General features: G+C 41.9%; 1 protein-coding gene across 2 annotated transcripts in view; it reads left to right on the top strand.

The window, feature by feature from the left end:
• Nucleotides 1-20,062, top strand: part of SF3B3 (splicing factor 3b subunit 3) — a 41,417-nt gene extending 21,355 nt beyond the window's left edge. For both annotated transcript variants that reach the window (XM_026495190.4, XM_057314229.1), the window contains exons 12-26: nt 4,637-4,788; nt 5,086-5,241; nt 6,011-6,166; nt 6,678-6,821; nt 9,583-9,705; nt 10,631-10,785; nt 12,971-13,145; nt 13,927-14,132; nt 14,229-14,385; nt 15,362-15,487; nt 15,903-16,115; nt 16,831-16,929; nt 17,638-17,781; nt 18,942-19,046; nt 19,440-20,062. In XM_026495190.4, coding sequence (XP_026350975.1) covers nt 4,637-4,788; nt 5,086-5,241; nt 6,011-6,166; nt 6,678-6,821; nt 9,583-9,705; nt 10,631-10,785; nt 12,971-13,145; nt 13,927-14,132; nt 14,229-14,385; nt 15,362-15,487; nt 15,903-16,115; nt 16,831-16,929; nt 17,638-17,781; nt 18,942-19,046; nt 19,440-19,580 — 2,252 coding nt within the window. In that variant the 3' untranslated portion in view covers nt 19,581-20,062. The remainder of the gene's footprint in view (nt 1-4,636; nt 4,789-5,085; nt 5,242-6,010; nt 6,167-6,677; nt 6,822-9,582; nt 9,706-10,630; nt 10,786-12,970; nt 13,146-13,926; nt 14,133-14,228; nt 14,386-15,361; nt 15,488-15,902; nt 16,116-16,830; nt 16,930-17,637; nt 17,782-18,941; nt 19,047-19,439) is intronic.
• The last annotated feature ends 2,781 nt before the right edge of the window (nt 20,063-22,843 follow it).

Here is a 22,843-nt window from a genome sequence, read left to right as displayed (position 1 = left end):
TCTTGAGTCCATTGAATTTGAGAAATGAAACTTAATTCTCATTTTCCCTTGGATTCTTTGGGGGTGTAGGTCATTTCTATTCCTAGACTTCATCTTCCTCTTGTTCCCTTAGGAATGTGGGCCTGCTGAGTAAGATCACCCTGGCCAGCATACAAAGCTTTTTCAAGAAAACAGCTGGAAATCTTCCTGATATTTTGATGTCCTGATATTTTGATGTTCTAATGTTTGATTTTATGGGAGCTGGGAAATGTGTAGGAGGGAAACCTCTTCCTATTAAAATGCACATTGTGGTGGATTTTGTTTTCATGTGGATATTTGAACCAAGTCTGAGTTGAGTAGAAAGAAAAAGAAAAAGCAAACAGGAAATTAGTAGGTTCGTTTTTGCTGAGAAGATAATTCTTAGATGATTGATTTTGAAAGATTTCTTCATTTTTTGTAATGTCTTCATAAAGAAACTGGTCAGTATTGATGCTCACCTTTAGCTTTGTGGCTGGTTGATATTACTGCTCTTGATGAAAACATTACCTACTCTTTGAATTTTTTGAGCCTTTGAGATAAAACTTAGTATTCCCCCTTCTTGTTTTTGTTTCATTTTCTACTTCTTAAACTTTAACATAGGTTTAGATTTATAGGAAAGTTACCCCTCATTTTTATGATGAAGGCAGAAAAATCACACAGGTAGACTGTTCCAAGATAGCGCATTGAGGTAATAGAAAGCACTGTCTCTGCACTTGCAATCCATTTGACTAATCCTGCAGTGGGAGTCTGTGGGTCTTGCTGGTTTTTAAGGATAATTTCTGTACTGTCATCCTGCTTTCAAGTGTCCACCTTGTACTCAGATTAATTAGGATAGGATCCTTACTTTCAGGGCACTTGCCATCTAAAAAAGAAGACAAGTATACAAAACTGCTGTGTGTTCTGATGTAATGAAAGGCACAGGCATGTTTCCAGGGTGGGTTGGAGGACAGGGAGTGGGCTTATGTTGCAGAATCAGAAAAGGCTTTTTGGACAGTGCTTGGTAAGTCAGGAATAAGCAGTATGCTGCATAATGGAACTTGTAGCTGAAGTTTTTTCTTCTCTAAATACAAAATCTAGGAAAAGACTCATCCTGATAAATTTTACTCTTTAGAAACTATAATTTGGGTGGTCACCCACAAAAACAGGTCAGGTTCTCTCTGTCCGTTCGCTTTCCAGATACTCCACATTACTGTTGAGTGAATAGCCCACATATCCACACATGCTGTAGTCTTCAGGCAACTACTAACCTTGGCTGGTACGTGGTGATGCACACTACCAATACCAAGCCTTTTTTTCTCTTCCACAGGTGGCTGGTGAAGGTGCTGATCACCACAGGTGTGTACGTACTGCTAGGGTCTACCATGGGGTCTTATAGTTTACCCAGGGAGAGGGATCTGCACAAAGTAATGACTGCCCTGATGGCATCTCTCAGAGGGTAACTTTGCAGTTGGCTGTTGTGCAGTATAGAGATGCACGCCCATCTGCCTGCATATTACATGGCCTGAGGCAGGAATCAGCTTCCCTTACTTTTTCCTTAGTGGAAAATATGACTAATTTGTCTTTCACTAAGCTGAAGAAACTGTAGCTGGGAAAACCTTAACTCCGTACTCTTCTTTGGAGTTCTGTATGTTCCAGGGGTACTGACTCAAGTCCTGGAGAAAGCCGCCTTTTTGGGGAGTATAATCAGGACTGCTGAGGCAAGACAGGCACCGAGTAGTCTGAGTATAAAGTGAGAATGAGACACTGGAAGCTTAAGTCATCTGTATGGTCACTCACTTTACCTTTTAGAGTGAGCTGTTTGTTGAATTTCAGATACTAAGGCAGAGGAAAGAAGAATAAAGCATTCCCTTCCCTGTGGGCTGCTTCAGCAGTGCTCGGATAGAAGTCCTATTTAAGTGAGACAAAGATGCATTTTCATACCCTAGTTAGATTTTTCACTGAGGTATGAACTAATATATATATATATATATATGATTTTTTTTGAAGATATTTGAGAGAGAGAGACAGAGATAGTGAGAGAGAGCACAAGTGGGGAGGAGAGGGAGAAGCAGGTTCCCGGTTGAGCAGGCAGCCTGACGCAGGGCTCCATCCCAAGACCCTGGGATCATGACCTGAGCCGAAGCAGAGACTTAACTGACTGGAGCCATCCATGCGCCCCTGAACTAATGTTCTTTCATATGAAACTTGTAACTACTGGAAAAAGGCAAAGTGGATGTTTACGGTTATTTACCTTCATTTTTTTTTGAATTTCAACTTTTAACCTATAGCTTCCCTAGAACATGAGAAACTAGCCTGCTATTGGTCCTCCTGACTGGAGAATGGAGAGGGGAAAAGTTACAATGTGCTTAGTATTCACAGGGTAATGGATGTTATGAGGAAATCTGTGATGTAAAGCAGCTCTAGTGCTTGTTGAATTGCTCAGTGAGTGTAAGACCCTATTTAAGTCCACTGAGCATTTCTTTATTTTTAATTTGAGCAGTCTGGGGCCTTGGGTCAAAGGGAAGATAAAGACCCAGACAGGTCAAAGGGAAGATAAAGACCCAGACAGCCCACCTTCCTTCCTCTCCTCATATTCTTGCATGTTAGTTAAAATATGCATGGTCTCTTTGCTGGAAGTTTCTCCCTTTCTCCTTGTCTGAAGGAAGAGACCAGAAGTCCTAACCATTTAACAGCCCTTTGTTATTTGGCTTTAATTTGCTCTGGCACAGCTTTTAGGATATTAGGTTTCAGTAAGAGTGTAGGAAAGGACATAATATTCATATAGTTAAAATTAAGCAATTCCTGTTATTTTTATACACTACAAATTTCCAGTTCAAAAACAGCTGGAGTAAAGCTTCCAAGTTTGGTGTTGTGTGGAGATTCATTTTGGTTTTGTTGTAAATTATTAAGACATACATTTCAGTGACCACCATGTCCTTACTGACATGATGGTGAACAGTGATGTCTTACGAAGCCATTTTATAAGGTGTCCCCAAAGCATTTGATACATCTTAACAGTTGTGAAAATAATCTAAAACTAGCTGTCTGCTTCTCCAGTGTTACTCCTTATGATTTGGAACTTAAACCCTTATTCTGGTATTCCTGGTATAGCCATTGGATTATACGCATTGAGGAAGATCTTTGATCTTTGCCTTTCAGCCACCCAGTCAGTATACACATGTATTAAGCAAAAATTTGGAAGACACTACTCACTCTTACTGGGTGAGTAATTTCATGTGTAAAGCAGTTTCATAAATTATATTTATTTCTATACATATCTATTTAAAAATACTGATTACAGTCCATCAAGTTGACTGTGTCCTGCTCATAGGGCAGAATACTGCTCTAGGCTACACCAGTGATACATCTTCAGTTGGCCTCTTTCTCTGTGAAGAACACTGATTCTGCTGAACTGCTTGAGTAATCTTGGTTCAGCTGAACACCTTTGGAGCTATCAGAACCCGCACTGTGTCCTTGATGTGAGTGGGGTGGATCAGCTCTGATAAGGGCTCAGGCACACAGGGTCCTATAGCTACTTCTGCTACCACTGAGGTAGCCACTTCAATTTAGTACCTTCTCCAAAAAGAAAATACAAACTTAATTTAGTGCCTTGTCTGCTTGTCATTCTGTCACTTGTTCACCTGATTTCTTATGAGGAAAGGGGAATTGTTACAGAAAATTCAGATGTAAAATAGGGAAATCTCAATCCTTCCTGAAAAATAAATACACCTTTCTTTATTCAGCATTTATCAAGCTGTGTGCCAAACATTGTGCTGGATGTGGGAGAGACACAGAAGCTGTTTTATGTGTAAGATGGAATATATGGGAAATAGGTGGCCTTTAACTATGGGATCTGTATGAGAAACTTCTGGGATTGCCTGTATTCAGATCCTCTGACTTTGAGAAACTCATTAGTGTTTATTTATCCATAACTATGTTTTGTTAAATGAAAAGTAAGTCCTAATAGGTTTGCTCATGACCACTGAATAGTTGCATTTTTAAATAATGAGAGTAGAGAGGTCAAGGGCTGACAATATAAACACCCCCCCCCCCACTTCCTGGTTAATGCTCTTATCTCATTCCTGTTGGGACATCCTGGGATTCTCAGTTATGAACCTGAGAAAGATAGTCTCATTAAGGTTTAAGTAATCTCTGTTTTATTCATTAGGTCTTGTGTTTCCACATAAGCTGCTTTTGGAAGAGGCTGGGGACTTTTCCTGGTTATAAGGATTATCTTTAAGAATGAGTTGTGATTTGCATCTGGTGCAAATAAACAAGCTCTAGCTTCAATACATATAAATATTGTAGTAGTCAGAGTTTCTTCCTGCCTGGTTACCCTGCTTTGTCCTCTTGCATTTTTCCAGCCAATGTCTCAAGAAAAATTAGCTTTCGGAGGTATTGGGGTGGGTATATCTACTCAATGTATTTAGGCATTTAAGGAAGCGAAGTATATCTGTAGGCTGTTATTATCTTCAATTATCTTTTGGATCATCCTGTGCCCTTTACCACATGAGTGTGTGTGTGTGATGGCTACACGTAGAAGAAGTGCCTTGGAAGTTTCTGAAGAGAAAACTTAGTATGTTTCACTTAGCTTTGTGGGTTCTTAGCTAACCACCTCCTCTTCTCTTCCCTTTTGCAGATGAGTTTGATGCCTACATCATTGTGTCTTTCGTGAATGCCACACTTGTGTTGTCCATTGGAGAGACTGTGGAAGAAGTGACTGACTCTGGGTTCCTGGGTACCACCCCAACCTTGTCCTGCTCGTTGTTAGGGGATGATGCTTTGGTGCAGGTGAGGGTTCCCAGAGAGTTACTTACTCGCCTTAACTTTGTCCTTTCATTGTGGTGTAGGCTGCTGTGCTCACGTTAATGAGTTTTGAACTCTTTTGAAGTTGCAAACATGAGCTTGTTTTAAGTTGACCTGTCCGGGGCCTAGTAACTCCTTTTTGTCTTTGATCCAGTGGTCAATATGATTCAAATGTAATGGCTCTAGTTCTGACAAGAGTGACTGATCTGTTAGGTGTTTGGGTCATGTTGAGCAATGAGTCACATTGCTAAAGTCCAGTTTCCTTCTCATCACTGACTCTAGGTGTATCCTGATGGCATTCGGCACATACGAGCAGACAAGCGAGTTAATGAGTGGAAGACCCCTGGAAAGAAAACGATTGTGAAATGTGCAGTGAACCAGCGACAGGTGGTGATCGCCCTGACAGGAGGAGAGCTGGTCTATTTTGAGATGGATCCTGTATGTTATTTTATCATTCATTGTGGGACTTAGTGTTAGGGTCCAGACGTAAAGATGAGAGTTGTAGTCCAGTATTTAGATGATATTCACAAAGAGAATTCAGGAGGGAAAGTGTACATAAGCCAGTCTGGCCTGGTGGGGGTGAGGTGGGAAGGGTAAGTTCATGTCTTAATTCTAACTGGAGTTATGAAATCCAATCTTAGCAGTAAAATACTTGGCTTCTCTTGCCCTTCACAGTCTACCTTTCTGCCATTTAAATATTGGCCATAAGTTGTAATTTTTATAATCTGAAGCCATTTCAGAAATTTTCTTTTGGTTTTCTGTATGGAAGGATGTTGGATATACTTAATTATGCTTTCGGGAAGTTTTTGGGTGTGACCAACGTGATAGTCTTAACTGTACCTCTGGTTGAGATTTCTTTAAGTTCCGTATTTGAATTTTCTTTCACCCAAAGTATTCTCATGAACAGAGAAACAGTTTACGTATTTCTATTTCCTGAGAGCTAGGTTTGCTTTAGAAAATTTGTAGCGTGTTGTATTTGTCAAAGTCAAAGACAATGTGTTTGTTGTCTCTTGATTGTCTTGTCAGTAATTTTGCTTGCTTTTAGCCTGTAGAGTTCAGTCTTGGGACCTTAAGTAGAGAAATTCTTGGTCATTGATTTTAGTAAAAGTAGAGGAAGTAAAAGAATTTAACAGTCCCTCTCCCTTTCCCAGTCCCAGTGTTTAGGGGCAAGTTGGAGTGGTTTATCACCTCTGTCTCACTTCTGTAGTCAGGACAGCTGAACGAGTACACAGAGCGGAAGGAGATGTCGGCGGATGTGGTGTGCATGAGTCTGGCCAATGTGCCTCCTGGAGAGCAGCGGTCTCGCTTCCTGGCTGTGGGGCTGGTGGACAATACTGTCAGAATCATCTCTCTGGATCCCTCAGTGAGTATTACCCTCGACTTCAAGGATCCTTCCCACTGGAAGCTGAGCTGGGCTGGCCCCTGAAATCAGCACCTGCTGCTTCTCCTGATTACTGTAGCAGCACGCCTCAGGAGTTCTGTGCAGTACTTTATAGATCCTGATCCCAGACTACTAAATGTTTTCTTGCCTTAAGCCTTGGCTCCCTTTTACAGTTAAAAACAAAAAACAACCCAAGATTGTTTGCAGAAAAGGACTTGGACTGGCTCTGGGCCTTAGATGACTTTTAAGAATAGGTGCCGTTTGCTTACTTACTTCTATCATTATCCACTTTTACGGAAAGGAAAGCATGGTTCTCTAGAGTTTATTCTAAGATTTGGTTTAACTAGTAGTAACCCATTTAGAACTTAAACTACAGGATTCCACTGTGTACAAGAAGTTTGTTTCTCAACTCCTCGAATTAGATTTCTCTGGGTAGATTTTTCCAGAATTGGTCCTTTCCCATGTTTTAATTCTTGTTCTATTTACTCCTTAGGACTGTTTGCAGCCTCTGAGCATGCAGGCTCTCCCAGCCCAGCCTGAGTCCTTGTGTATTGTGGAAATGGGTGGGACTGAGAAGCAAGATGAGCTGGGTGAGAGGGGCTCTATTGGCTTCCTGTACCTGAATATTGGGTTACAGGTAAGAGATCCAAAGCTCACATTGTTGGTGTCAGGCCTTCTTTAGCTTTTGTGCAGTCCTTGTTCAGTACGGGCATTTGCTGTGCCTGTTGAGTTTACCACCTTATGAAAAGTGAATGGTGCTGCACAAGTCAGGACTAAGTTTTCATAGAGTCTTTGATACAAATGTGTTGTGATCACTGCTCTTGGTCAGAACTAGAGAGGTCCTGAAGAGGCTTTTGCAGCTCTCACAATATGCAGCTTTTGGAAACTAATACCTCTTGGTTTATAATGGGCTCCTTTAGTAATAAAGGACCCCTGCGTGTTCCCTATTGTCAAAGCAGCGGGGCTCGGGGCTCTTTGGCTCTTCGGCTCTTCGAGGCATGAAAAGCAGGAACCTAAGGATAGCAGAGTGTCAGCGTTTTTGACCATATACTTTTCATTTTCCTTAATGATTATTTGCTCAACCTCCTGGTACTTTTTGCTTTTTAGTTTTACTTCCTGATTTAGAAATTTTTCAAACTGCACAGGAGTTAGACTAATGTAACAAACCTCCATGTACCCATCACCAGTTTTTTTTTTTTTTTTTAATATTTTTTTTATTTATTTGACAGCCAGCGAGAGAGGGAACAGAGGCGCAGGGGGAGTGGGAGAGGAAGAAGCAGGCTCCCAGCGGATGAGCCTGATGTGGGGCTCGATCCCAGGACTCTGGGATCATGCCCTGAGCCGAAGGCAGACACTTAACGACTGAGCCACCCAGGCGCCCCCCCATCACCAGTTTTAATAGTTACCAACATTCTACTGTCCTTGTTTTATCTATTCCCCTTTTTTCTTTCTTCTGGAGTTTGTTAAAGCAAATCCAAAATGGTTTATCATTTCATCTATAAGTACTTGAGAATGTAGCTCTAACAGATATATGGGTTGTTTTCTTTTTAGGCCTCTATTTTATTACCATGCCCAACACAACAATTCTTTAATATCTGATATCTTGTTCATGTTCTGGTTTTTCTTGGTTCTGTTTTTGTTTTTCCAAAAATGTTTTACCTTTGGTTCTACTTAGAATCTGCATAAAGCTGTCTGCAGCTTGCATCCTCTGCATGACCTTGTCCCTTTATGTTTCTTTTAATAATTCCTACCCCATTAAATTTTTTTTAAAAAACCAGATCATATGTCTTGAAGAATTTCCACCTTCTAATTTTGGCAGTCTTTCCTTGTGTGTTTAGTGTTTGTCTATCCTCTGTATTTCCTGTAAACTAGTGGGTGGATCTAGACCATGCTGTCCATTAAAAATATAATGCAAGCCTCATGTGTAACTTAAATATACCAGCCACAAAAAGGGAACACATGAAGTTAACTTTAATGTTTTCTTTAACCCAGAATATTTTAAATGTCATTTCAGTTTGTAATCAGTATAAAAATTAAGATACTTTATGTTCTCTATTTTCGAACAAAGTCTTTAAAATCTTATATTTTGTATTTTATATTTAATGGCACATCACAATTCTGGCTAGCCACGTGTGGTTTGATGGTTATAGAATTGGATAGCACAGATGAAGTGATTGATTCAGATTTAATATTTTTGTGGGGGACAGTGTTTTATAAGTGGTGCTCTTTACTTTTCTGTTACATCACATCAGGAGGCATGTAATATTTGGTTATCCTACTTTTAGTAGTGTTAGAATGTTTGTATCTATTTTAAATACCTGCTGCCTGTCAACCTTTTATCTAGTGGCAGCAATCGATGCCCATTGCCCAGATTCATTATGTCGTTAGGAATTGAGAAATGACAATTCTCTATTTCACTCTTAATTTCATTAGCTGGAACTTTTCTCTAAAGACAAAATTTGCTTGCCCCAAAATACAGTTCATACAGGAAAAGGATAAATACTTTGTTTTTTTTCTTTGTTCATCTGTTTTCACAGTAAGGAGTTGGTGCCACAGCAGTCTCAAGTGGGAACTGAGGAAGTAATTTTTTTAATAACATTATGAACTTGAAGATTTTTATATATTTGTGCTTTAAACTGTTATGGTCTTTTCATTTTTGGTTGCTAAATTGCCTCATTTTAGATGAGTGAGAGTTCCCTTTTGAAGTTAGCTCCTATGTCCTTTTAACATGGCCCTGTTGTCTTTGGGTACTTCTTTCTGTTACAACAGAGTGCCCCTGTGTACACCCGGAATATTCTTGCCCCAGACCTGAATTAGCTGTTTCTCTTAAGAGTCTGAATCTTTTTAGGAGAAATGGTATTTAGAGACCACAACAGGCCTTGTTTATTTTAACTGTGCATGTATCTTCTTTTTTTAAGATTTATTTATTTATTTTAGAGTGCATGCATGAGTTGGGGGAGGGGCAGAGGGAAAGAATCTACAAGCAGGCTCCCCACTGAGCACGGAGCTTGATGCGGGGCTCCATCCCACGACCCATGAGATCATGACCTGAGCCAAAACTAAGAGTCGGACAGATGTTCAACTCACTGAGCCACCCAGGCATCCCTTAACTGTGCACGTATCTTAAAATTTAAAATTATAAAAAAGAGTTTAACATATATGGTAGAAAGAATTTTAATGCATATATAGTGAAAAATAAGTGCTTTTCACTTAGTAAATGCTGAATAACTACTTAGTGAGTGATTTAGTGAGAGTGAATGAGTGGCTGGCTGGTTATTAGGATATTCGTTAAACTACCAAGTCATTTCCTTCCACCTGTTCTGAACTTACATATTGTGAAGTAGCCAAGGGAGCTTCTATTAGGGGTAGGCTTCACGCACTCCTTTCCTTTTTATTAGAATGGTGTACTGCTGAGAACTGTCCTGGACCCTGTCACTGGTGATCTGTCTGACACCCGCACTAGGTACCTGGGGTCCCGTCCTGTGAAACTCTTCCGTGTCCGGATGCAAGGCCAGGAGGCAGTAAGTAATGAAAGGGGGAGGCTGCATGTTTGGACATTAGTGGCATCAACTGAGAAAAGTTTCTTTGGCATAAGCTTTGCTTTAATTAATTCACCCATTTATAGTTAGTTTGATATTGGTTCTCTCTTAATTAGCTTCTTTCCTGTGGGAAGTCTTGGGTCCCTTAATCCAGAGCTTTCCATGGCACTGAGCTATGTTTTGGTTATGAGTGGAATAGGATATCAGTCTTTTCAGCTCTAGGCTGCGCAAATGTAACCGACTGAGGGTAGCTAGAACCTCCTATCTAGTGTACCACTACCCATGAGCAACCTTATATCAATACCAGGGTTTAGTATGTAATGTGAAAGAGGATGGGAAACATGGTGTCTTTTGTAGCTAAGAATGTTACTATCGCTGGGTGCAGTGCTAGTTCTTTACTTGTTACTGCATGTAATTCTTGAAACTATCCATCCTTGCTATAGTGTTCCCATTTTACACATGTGGAAGTTGAGGATTAGAGAGATTGAGTGATTAGGTCATAGAGCTAGTAGCCCATGCTTTTAGGAAATACTAAGCCATACTGCCTCTTCTCCAGTCCTCTTTCCTCTCTCTTTTTAGAAAGGGGAGAGAGCATGCATACATTCATGAGGGGGGAGGGACAGAGGGGGAGGGAGAGGGAATCTCAAGCAGGCTCCACACTCAGTGCATAGCCTGATATGGGGCTCGATCTCACGACCCTGCGATTGTGACCTGAAGTGAAATCAATGGTCAGACACTTAACCAGCCGAGCCACCCAGGGGCCCCTGCTCCTCTTTTTTCTTAAGGTAGCCTTTTAGGTTTCTAAAATTCTTTGGGATATTCTGCAGATTGAAATTTGCAGATAGGGTGTTTGGTTAGCATTCCATGTTTGTCTTTTTCCCAAGCTCATTGGAGTGTTTTTCCTCAGGTGTTGGCCATGTCAAGTCGATCATGGTTGAGCTATTCCTACCAGTCTCGTTTCCATCTCACCCCCTTGTCTTATGAGACCCTGGAGTTTGCGTCTGGCTTCGCTTCTGAACAGTGTCCTGAGGGCATTGTGGCCATCTCCACGAATACCCTGAGGTGAGAGTCCCACTGTTCAAGCCCAGTGGGAATCCTTTCTGCCAACGACTGGGATTGTGGTTTTGCCATAGTGTTGGAAGAAGTTACGAAGCAATGGCAGAGAGCCAGCTCTTCAGCATGGCTCTGGAGTGTTGCAACTGAAACCTTCATTTGGCTCAGGATTTTAAGTACCTGGTAGCCAAGTTTCGGTGTTTGGAGTTTTAGCTTCTGTTTAGATTTTCAGGGCCAAGTTTTAATATACTAAGCAGTACAGTTCAGTTTCCTTGAGATTACAGCATCTTGTTTTCCAGGGCCGTACCATTGGATTAGTTTTAGAGTAGGCAGGCATTGGATCACTGATAACTTTTTCTCATTTGGTCCTGTCATTTGCAGTGTTACATCTTCTAATTTTAATCTCAGTATAAATTATTTAGGCCTTTTGCAAGTTGACAAACTTATTTATGCTAGTTATGTTGGAGTGAGCACTGTTACATTGCAAGATGGCTATTCAGTTTGAAAAATAAGCTATTCAGTTTGACTTTCTCAAGTTTTGGGTTTCATTCTTTTTCTTTTTTCATTTTCTAATGCCACCTCTGTTCATGTCCTAGTTGTAACTGTTGGCTGTTCATAAGAGGAACCCTATCAAGAGGAACTATAGCCTCTTGATATATGGATAACTTAGCAAGTGAACGCCCAGATTTCTTTGTGCAGCACCTTTCAGCATCTTTTCAGTCATTGTTCTCTCTCTTTCTAACCTTCACACCTTTATGTATCTTCTATTCCAGCAGAATTGCTCTCCCCTCCTGGTTTTTTTCCTCTGTACCCTGGCATGCTTCCCACACACATCTCTGTCAGTCAAGACCTGGCCTCATTCATGGACATTCTCATTATTTATCGGTGTTCCCTCTCTTCTGAACTCCTGTAAATTTGGACACACCCACAGATTTTTTTCATTTTTGTAGCAGTAGGGCATTTCCTCTCCAGAACAGAATCTTTCAGGAAAGGCCACTGTGAAATAGTTTATAGCAGAATTCTTGGAAACACCAGTGTTTAGAGTACTTATTGTCAGAACTAGTCACTTACACTTTTGACTGATGATGAATAATGCGCTGTGGATATTCATGTGCACAAGTTTTTATGGGGACATATATTTTCAATTTTCTTTAGTATAGATCTGAAAGAGTGGAATGGTGGGGTTATGTGGTACCTCTTTATTTAACCTTTTGACGAGTTGCCAGACTTCTTTCCAAAGAGGATACACTGTTTTGCTTTTCCACCAGCAAGGTATGAGAGTGTCGGTTTCTTCACATCCTCACCCGCATGCATTTATTGGATTTTTTTATTCCAGTCATTCTCGTAAGTGTGAAGTGGTATCTCATTGTGGTTTAGATAGGCTTTTTTTTTTTTTTGATGCTTAATGGTGAGCATGTTTTTCTTTGGAGTACTGTCTGTTGAGGTCCTTTGCCCATTTTTAAACTGGGCAGCAGCTGCTGCTGCTGCTGCTGCTGCTTCTTTTTTGTTACGAAATTGTAAGAGTTCTTTTATATGTTCTAGGTGTAACTCCCTTATCAGATAAGATTTGCACATATTTTCTTCTAATTTTTTCCCATTCTTTAGATTGTCTTTTCACTTTCTTGATGATGTCCTTTGGCATACAAAAGCTAATTATTTTTTAAAGAATTGTATTTTTTTAAAGTCCATCTGAAAAGTGCCTAAAGTGCTGTTGGGTATCACCAGTGGTATAAGTTCTACTTAGGCAGATGCTGACTAACCTCTTACTTTCTCAGGAGAAATACAACATGGGAATATCTGTGCTTCCTCCTGTGTTGTGTGTCTCCCTGAGAGCGGGTGTTCTCTCTGCTTAGAATCTACCTGTTGGCATGGTAGGATGCCTTTATAAAACAGATCAGTATGTGGGTTAGACCAGAAGACTCAAAACTGAAGGATCAGTGGTTTTGGTTTTGGTTTTTCTTAATGTGATACTTACTTTTTTTCTTGCAGAGTGATAACTTTTGATGCTTAGACACTTAACTTCATCACTCAAATGTTTACTTGATTTAATGTTTCTCTCCAAATAGAGGAATAATGCCCAAGATTAGAGTTTTTAGGGATTGATGCATTTGTGTGACTGGTCATGGATCATTTTGTTATGAGTTTCTAGATCCTGAGTGAGTGATCTGTTAATTCCCTGCCTTTTTCTTCATAGGATTTTAGCGTTGGAGAAGCTAGGTGCTGTCTTTAATCAAGTAGCCTTTCCACTGCAGTACACACCCAGGAAATTTGTCATTCACCCTGAGAGTAACAATCTTATCATCATTGAGACGGACCACAATGCCTACACTGAGGCAACAAAAGCTCAGAGGAAGCAGCAGATGGCAGAGGTAATGAGACTGACCTTCAGGATTTAGTTAAAAGGCATTCATGTGAAATTCTGTTGAAAAGTTTAAACTCCTGTAATTGCTGATTATATTCTTTGTTACATTAAAAAGTTACATTAAAAAAGACCCAGGTTCTTGTCAGGTCCTTTAAGCAGGCGCTTGGCCTCAATCCTTGGTTTTAGAGGTTTTCTTGTGACTCAGGACTAATACAGTGACCTGGGTTTATTCAGTATTCAGCTTTCCTTCTGGAACAGAGTTCTTCAGTCCTTACGCTTCCCAAACAATCTGTGTATGTGTTTCCTGGATTCAGGCCCAAAGGAGACAGCTTTCAGTTCTCCGCAACACTAGTTCTTCCCAGAAATCATTTCCCAGCAAAAAACCAAATAGCTCCAACCATGTAAAATTGTGTTTGGCTTGAAAGAGATGAGACAAGGAGTCGTAGCAAGGGAAATCAGAGAGGGTAGGTAGAAAAGTGGTGTTTTCATTTTATGTATCTCAGACCATTTGCCAAGTATTTGCCACGGTTGAGGTTAGATTTTTTTGGCATTAAAAAATGAAGTACCTGGTTTCTCCTTTAGTCTTTTTCCCTCCTTCCCTTGTCTGTACACCTCTCCCTTTAATCTTCATTTCGGGAAGTCTGGTTTTGGCCTGCAGACTTTGCAACTTATATGATATGAACTCCCCCTGGAGGTGTTGCGCTACCTGTCCACTTGTCACCCACCACCCACCTCTGAGTATACCAACTCTTCCGTTTTTGTGTGTCTGATTTTGTTTTTTTATTTAGGAAATGGTAGAAGCAGCAGGGGAGGATGAGCGGGAGCTCGCTGCAGAGATGGCAGCAGCGTTCCTCAATGAAAACCTTCCTGAGTCCATTTTTGGAGCTCCTAAGGCTGGCAATGGGCAGTGGGCCTCTGTGATCCGAGTGATGAATCCTATTCAAGGGAACACTCTGGATCTTGTCCAGCTAGAACAGAATGAGGCCGCTTTTAGGTAAGGAGCTCAGGACAGCCAAGGTTTTGAGGGCTGGAATGGGAATTCTCTGCGCTGTAACTGATGCCTGACTCCTGTTTCTTTCTCTCTTTGCAGCGTGGCTGTGTGCAGGTTCTCCAACACTGGTGATGATTGGTATGTGTTGGTGGGCGTGGCCAAAGACCTGATCCTCAACCCCAGGTCTGTGGCAGGGGGCTTTGTCTATACCTACAAGCTCGTGAACAATGGGGAAAAACTGGAGTTTTTACACAAGGTAGGAACTAGCCATTGGTTCTTCTGAATCTTAGGTCCTGCTGGATTCCCCACTTTTGCTTAAGTTGTGGGTCAGGTCTTTTGGTGACCATTTTGGGAGCCTGCTCATTGATTATGTTCCATCTGTTGGTGGCACACAGAAAATGTTGGGGCTTTCACGCTGCAGTCAAGCTCCACTGCCTTCGAGTCCCACAGGAAGCCTGTGTGCTCACCAGCCACAATGGTGACATAGATGCACACAGAATTGGCCCCTTGTTTACTGCTTTTACTAAGCAGGCAGCAATTTGTGACCAAAATTCAACAGTTCTAAAGAAGTAATATTCTCTGGAGAATTAGCATTTAATGGATACACTCTCCCTTTGGAAAAATGAAAAAGTTCTGAGGATGGATGGTGGTGATGGTTGCACAACACTGTGAAAATGTTTGATGCCACTGAATTGTATACTTAAAAATGCTTAAAATGGTAAATTTTACGTGTATTTTATTACAGTTTATAAATTAAGGGAAAAAATTCCTGTTCTTCTGCATGGACAGCACATGCATGTAGCTCCTCCAGCCCTTCCTAAGGGCAGTATCCTCACTTATGTGCTTTTCTTTGTGCTAACTCACTGTGTCTCCCTTACAACTAATATGTCACTTGTCACTAGCACTGCTTTCCCATCCCTCCACAACCAGCAATCACTTCTCTGATATTAAGGCTTCACTGTTCGTGGCACCACTTGAATTAGCACAGGCTTTGAGATCACATTCATCAGGCGTCAGGGCTTCCTTTTTACTTGTGGCACTGATCCATTTGCTGAGTGACGTGCAGTGTGTGGGACCTGTTCATAGAGACTGTTGTATGTGTGGTTTATTTTTCTAACAGGCCAAAGATGATCCCTCACTATCTGTCTTGTAAAGACATTTTGGGTCAGGAAGGTGGGGCTAGCATATGGCTGGTGTTCTAATAGTTGCATTGCCTGCTTTTCTTCTCACAGACTCCAGTAGAAGAGGTCCCTGCTGCCATTGCCCCGTTCCAGGGGAGGGTGTTGATTGGTGTGGGGAAGCTTCTGCGAGTTTATGACCTGGGGAAGAAAAAGTTACTCCGAAAGTGTGAGAACAAGGTAAATACACTGGTACAGGGCCTTGGAACTAGCTTGTGATGAAGGAGGAAACATTGGCGGGATGGTGGACAGTAACTTAAAATTGTATGTCTTTTTTAGGACCTTGTAGTTCCTCAATTCCAGCCTTAGAATTAGGCCTTTGAGGCTTGAGAAGGACAGAAGTTGGGTGGGTTTCTTGACTTCTTTATATTAAGAACCAGATTTCTGTCCTGTTCACTACTACAGAGTATTTAGCTGTGAGAATTAAGCATACATTTCCAGTGTATTAAAACCAGTTAGTTCTTTTTCCATCTTTCAGGAATTTATAGCTGACTGCCATTCTATAGGCCCTATATATACATTGCAGTCAGGGGAGGCTGGACTTCTGGGTTCTGAATCTCAAGGTTATACCCATTGCTGTCCTTTTTTCCCCCAGCATATTGCCAATTACATCTCTGGGATCCAGACTATTGGACACAGGGTAATTGTGTCTGATGTCCAAGAAAGTTTCATCTGGGTTCGATACAAGCGTAATGAGAACCAGCTTATCATTTTCGCCGATGATACTTACCCACGATGGGTCACTACAGCTAGCCTCCTGGACTATGACACTGTGGCTGGGGCAGACAAGTTTGGCAACATTTGTGTGGTGAGTTGATGTTTACTGGGTTACACTTATGTGTAGGAAAGCCAGCTCTTTTCAGTGGTAAAGCCAAGGACCCAGGACTGTGATCTCTAATACGGAAATTAAAAATAGATATAAAATTCAATCCTACTAAGGCCAGCTCTAAAAAGGAAATTTTGTGTTCTTTAAGCCGCCTTATCAGTCTTTTATTTATTATTTTTTAAAGATTTTATTTTATGACTTTTTTTTTTTAATTAATAATCTCTACACCCAACATGGGGCTTGAACTCACAGCCCTGAGATCAAGGGTCGCATACTTTACTGACTGAGCCAGCCAGGTGCCCCATTCTTACCAGTCTTTTAGAATCCCCTGTCCCCCATCCTTCCACCACCTACCTGTCCGTCTCCCTCCTTTTCAAGGAATATGGTTTAATAGTGATAAGTTTCACTTGAGCTAATGAGTAATATTTATTTTAAGTTTTGTGAGAATTTTGCCTTCTCTTTTTAAGCCTGGTTTGACCTCTCTTGTTTATGTTCTGTAGCCTTTGTTTTGTTCTTGTTCATGGGTTGAATCTCTTGAGTTTGTCACTCAGACACCAGGTTGCAGGAGACAGGCTTAGGCCTCTGCCAAAGGTGTGTCCCAGGCTTGCTTTCAAGGATCTGGGGCAAACATGTTGCTTGGTGATCCAGGTGAGTGGGTGCAGGACCCAGCCTTGTGACTTGTGTCACTTCCTTTTAGGTGAGGCTCCCACCTAACACCAATGACGAAGTGGATGAGGATCCCACAGGAAACAAAGCCCTGTGGGACCGGGGTTTGCTCAATGGGGCCTCTCAGAAGGTAAGATTGCAGAAGGGACCCTGAAGGAAAGGTTCCATCCTTCAGGGTACATTCTCCATGATCCACACTGAGGGAACATTCTTTAGTCAGCTATCTGCAGTGCACATGATTATGCTGAGTACTCTCCTAGGCGTGGAAATCCTTTCATAGCCTGTGATGGATAAATGCTGGGCTTGATGTACAATGACCAAGCCACCATTCCATTTTTATCACTGCAGAAATACAATTTTTCCAAGACATTTTAGCAGTGACTAGAGCATAGTGTGTTCCTTGGAAAAAATTGTTGCACAGGGTCATTGCTGATATTAACTAGCTCTTCTCTGAGGGGTTGTTCTGGGCTCTTTCCTTTTCTCCTGCTCTTCTGTAGTAGAGCATCTCTGGACTTTTAAAATAGATCTGTTTTGGAGAGCAAGTCTAATGATTGCTGCTTTTTAATAATTATCTGTGGTTTTTTTTTTATTGCAAAATTGGTAATTTAACAAAATATTTTTCCATTGTAATTTTTTATCAGAAATGATCTAACTCTAGTATTGTGAGGACATTAATCTCAATTAAATGTTTAGAACATTCTTAAGTATTTTTAAATGTTAGTAATGTTTGGATTTAAAAGAAGGTGAAATCTGCCCTTTGGAGGCACTGCTTGCTCTTGGGAATCTAGAACAGGTCCAGAGGGCACACACAACATACTAGTCTGTTTTCAACTTACAGGCAGAGGTGATCATGAACTACCATGTGGGCGAGACAGTGCTGTCGTTACAGAAGACCACACTGATCCCTGGGGGCTCAGAATCACTCGTCTATACCACCTTGTCAGGAGGAATTGGGATCCTTGTCCCATTCACATCCCATGAGGTGAAATCTCACACACTCTTCTGGCTTTTGCCTTCACAGGGTTGTTTCTTGGTGCTAAATCAGCCTAAGAGGGCAAATTTTTTGTCCCTACCTGCAGCTAGACATGTTATGGAAATTTTATAAGGTGACAGAAGTGCCTGGGAAGATAGGAATCCTGACAGTCTCTCCCAACCCCCTCCCCAAGCCATTTGTTTTTATACTGTACCAGGGTTTGGTTTAGTTCTTTTTTAAAGATTTATTTATTTCTAGAGAGAGGGAGCGAGAGAGTAGGGGAAGGGGCAGAGGGAGAGGGAAAGAGAATCCTTAAGCAGACTCTCCACTGAGCCCAACATGGGGCTCCCTGTTCTGCTGGGAGCCTGCTTCTTTCTGTCCCACTCCCCCTGCTTGTGTTACCTCTCTCGCCGACTGTCTCTCTCTCTCTCTCTCTCTCTCAAATAAATAAAATCTTAAAAAAAAAAAAAGAGTCTGACACTTAAGCAACTGAGCCACCCAGGCACCCTACGTTTGGTTCAGTTCTGGTGTGGGTATAGGGTTAGTCAGAGGCCAAACCCTCAGAAGCAAACCCCACAGACTAGGAATGATGATCACTACAGTGATGTAGATTGTGTACTTACTGCCTCCTCGAGTCAACTCTAGGATTGGCTAAAGTGGATTTATGTCATTACAGCTAAGGAAGCTGGGATCAGGAATCTGACTTCACAAATCAGCCTTTATATCTGGTGTTCTCTTGTGTTCTGCAAGTACAGGTGGGGTTTCTTTCAGGTTTTAGGTATCTTGTAGCAGGCAAATCTGTGGTTGTCAGAGGAGCAGTTTGACAGTTAATATCTGGATGGTTAAAAAAGAAAAAACGGCTTGTCTGTTCATTGTGCTTCTGGAAGCCATATACTAGTAATTGAAATCACTTTTTTCTTTTCTTTTTTTTTTTTAAAGATTTTATTTATTTATTAGAGAGAGAGACAGCTAGCGAGAGAGGGAACACAAGCAGGGGGAGTGGGAGAGGAAGAAGCAGGCTCATAGGGGAGGAGCCTAATGTGGGGCTCGATCCCATAACGCCGGGATCACGCCCTGAGCTGAAGGCAGACTCTTAACCGCTGTGCCACCCAGGCGCCCCGAAATCACTTTTTACCTTTAGTGACAGATTTCTTTGTTTCTTCCACCAGGACCATGACTTCTTCCAACATGTAGAAATGCACCTGCGGTCTGAGCATCCCCCTCTCTGTGGGCGAGACCACCTCAGCTTTCGTTCCTATTACTTCCCCGTTAAGGTAGGTCTTTGTTGGAAATCTGCGTTGTAAAGGGGGGGGTCCTTGGCCCAGGTAACTTGTCTTTTCTGTGGACCTCCCCCTTAAAAATCAGAACAGTCCTGAACAAAGGAGCATCAAAGGAGTGGATCGATGGAGGCAGTAATGGGGGTGAGGAATGGCTAGTGATCTTCAGGGACCTCTTCCCCCAGGGCAGACCACAACCAGAAGAGAGGCTTCACACAGTTTTGCGGCTCTGAACACGGGATACTAAGGATGACCTTAGAGTAGTGTTCCTGGCTCTGTAAATGGTTCAGATATCTAAGAGAGAATAAAAGCTTTCCTTGCAGCTGTTTTAGCATGTGCCACTTTCTTTAAGCATCTGACCTATTTCTTCCTCACTTGTCTGTGTCTTAGAATGTGATAGATGGAGATCTCTGTGAGCAGTTCAACTCTATGGAACCCAACAAACAGAAGAACGTCTCTGAAGAACTGGACCGAACCCCACCTGAGGTGTCCAAGAAGCTTGAAGACATCCGGACCCGCTACGCCTTCTGAGCCCTTCCTTTTCCTGTGGGACTTGTGTCAGAGACTCTATTATGTCTCCCCCACCACGTGGCTCTGAACCCATATGGCAGAAGAAGGGTGGCTGGATAATTAAGACTTTGTAATATTAAAGCTAGTAGATCTTTCCTATCCACTCTTTCCCTGGAGTGACTGGTTCCCCCTAAAATTGGCACTGAAATTTGCTTCTTTCTGCCTAGTACGTAATACATTGCTCCCAAGTTCTGGTGTGTAATAAGATACTTCCTCTTCCCCAAAGCTCTCCATGCATTGATACTTCTGGCTCTCTTGTCTACTTTTGTATACACCCTTAGTTTTTAACTGGTTTCCCTGTAAATATAGTTTTGTACAATGTTATCTTTGTGGGAGGGAGGGAGGCAGGCAAGCTGAGGTGGGAACCAGGTTGAATATAGTATGACTCCTGAGTTCTGCCACTCTGGAATCTAACCAGAAATACAGATCTAATTTTTACGGTGGCTCGTGTCCATGTGTCTTTTCTGGGGGTGAGAATTTAGGTGGGAGTTTTGAACCTGAGTTAGAGCAGGGAGAATGGAGTATCCTCTTTCCTTCCAGCTACCTGCTTGTGCTTCTGGCACCCTGTGGCCTCATGCTCCCAGCTCCATGGTGATTTTGGCTTCCTCTGGTTCTTTTTGCTATGCAGATGAAACTTGGGCTCAGTAATAACCTAACGTGGTCAGCCATGCCCCTTCCCGTTGGACATTGAGAAATGGTGGCTGATTTCTTTTCTCTGTTTTAGCTTCCTTCTACTCTGAGGTCTTAGAGTGAAGGATTTGGCATGCATTCCAGTTGGGTGGTCTCTTAATAGATACTCCCTTTACGTCTACGGCTCCTGAAATGGTCGTTTGCCATATGACTCCTAGGAAGGATCAGTAAGTACAGAAGAACCCAGATACTAACCTGCCCTTGGGAACAAAGTCAGTATATGTGATCCCTATTTAAAGGGTCATGGGTAACCGTTGGGTGGGGGGAGTCCTGTCTGCAGTAGACATCTTGGGCAAACTCTGTACGGCCTTTGGAGTATGAGGAGGCAGCACTGGTAGCCTGTCAGCTACAAGTGTCCTGGTGTCAGATGTTCCAGCCCACACCTGAAAAGGCAGCCTTAATCTTCCAGGCAGTTCCCCAGGTTCACTGAACCTGAGAGACCTGAGCTCACTGCTGTTCTCGGTTTTTCACAAAGTAAAACATTCTTTCATGTGTATAGGCTCAGCCACTTCCATGAGCAGATTCTCTGTGGCTAGCACTGGGTTAGAATCAGGAATGGAGGTGATTAGACACAGCCTTTGGTCCTGAGCAGCCCACAGTCCAGTGTAGAGAGGGCTCCTCATGCTGTCCCCTGAAGCTGCATATCTCTAATCATGACTAGGTTTTAGAGCAGTCAGGAGAGATACAGGTTTTGCCAGGAATTAAATCCCTAGATAGCACTTTCTCCGTTATCTCACTGACATAGTAGATGACACTTTTGAATTAGATCTTCATGGCCTAATTCCAGGGCTCATTTTTTCTGTGGCCCTACCTAAACCCATTCCATTTAGTCTGTCAGGTTGGGAAACTGTATAGATGTTTGAGTAGTGGCCCCTTGTTCCCAGTTTTCTCCTGAAGTACTTCTTCCTGTAGTCATAGGGGGTTTATGTAAGAAAGGAAAACTTGATCTCTGTATAGAATTAGGAATTGTCTTTTTTTTTTTTGGATGGCACAGACAGCAGTTTATTAGTTAAAAAATCACAGCCAAGGGGAAAAGAACACCGCATGCCACGCAAGGCCACATGGGGGTTGCACTTAACAACCAAGTAAACAACTGGGGGCTTTGGGAGGGAGGCAGGTTTTATAATATCAAGAAGGTGGGGTGCCTCCTTCCTGTGGGAAGATGTGATTGTTCGAATAAATCCATAGACTGGCATGTACTGAAACTTGCTGCCCAGAAATGAGCAGGAATGGTATAGGCCTTTGATAAGGAGGCTTTAGGTTTAGGTTAGGGAACCTTATCCTTAAGAGCAGAGTTGGGAGGGAAACTTGCTGTTAGGCCATTTGATGCCTTTTTGATTTTACAGCATATAATATTGAATCTTAATTTTAGATCTTTTACCACAGCTGGGAATGTGTGGTCATTTGCCCCACTGGAGAGCTACGGGTAGGCCAGGCAAACGTTTCGTACTACAAGATTCTCTCCTTTCCCATTCCTCTATAACCCACAGCCCAGGGAAAATGAAAACAAACTCAGTGGGATTGTCACAGAAATGTGGGTGCATATTGCAAAAGGTTAACTGGTAGATAACAGCAAATCATGAACTAATAATGTTCTGAGCATTGTACTAATAATAAGCACAGTAAGAAATTCACAGGGCCTGCTCAGGTGAACTTAATAGCCTAGTAGGAAGAAAAGGCTTGGACGTGTGAAACAATCAGTCAAAATGTGTTTATAATAGAAAGAGCTAGAATTAGGCAACCTGTCTGATCCGGCTTGACCAGGTAACACCTGAGTGAAATTGCACAAGCCATGTAAAATTTATGAGCCTTGGTTCCCCATCTGTAGAAGGCGAAGGGAGAGATGTCAAATAAGCTACATGCAAGTCCGTTAATGTGTTGCTCAACCTTAGTTGAGACAGCATCTTGGTTCCTGAGAGTCCCAACATTTATCAGAAAAATCAAAGTGACTTTTAAGAAGTACAAATTTTGTTTGTTTTATTTATTTTATTCTTAAAATTCCATAATCATGAAAATCATCCCTTAAGTTACTCAATATAAATTCTTGGTCACTTTCTCCTAAAGATTCTGAAACACTAAGTCTGGAATGGGAACATGTAATAAGTCTAGACATGAACTCACAGGCCTGAATTCAATCCAGTCTTTGCTTCTCTGATTAGATCTATGACATTGGTCAGGCATTAACGTTCAGTCTTATCCGTAGCATGGAAATAAACAGGGTTGGTGTGAGAATACAATGAGAGCATTTATCCAAAGTACCCAGCACCCAGCTCAGCACATGGTGGGTGCTTATTGAACCAAGCCTGAGCTCTTAATGTATTTGAGACTTAAGTCAGGAAGACAGTGGAGTCTTCCATTTTCCTTGAGAAGTCACCAAAGAACCATAGACTGAGTCTCCTTCCCTGCCCACCCGGTACGCACGTTATGATGTTTTCTTTTCCCCTTACACTGCTTTACTTTTGATGTGTCTGTTGACTTTCTTACAATCGCTGTTGATGTACCCAGATGGGTGCTGGATAAGAGTGTTGAGGGAT

This window comes from Ursus arctos, unplaced genomic scaffold (genome assembly GCF_023065955.2).
Source record: "Ursus arctos isolate Adak ecotype North America unplaced genomic scaffold, UrsArc2.0 scaffold_19, whole genome shotgun sequence".
NCBI classification, from domain to species: Eukaryota; Metazoa; Chordata; class Mammalia; order Carnivora; family Ursidae; genus Ursus; species Ursus arctos.
The sequence above is the reverse complement of the archived record's forward strand: the minus strand, read 5'-3'. Positions and strand labels throughout refer to the sequence as shown.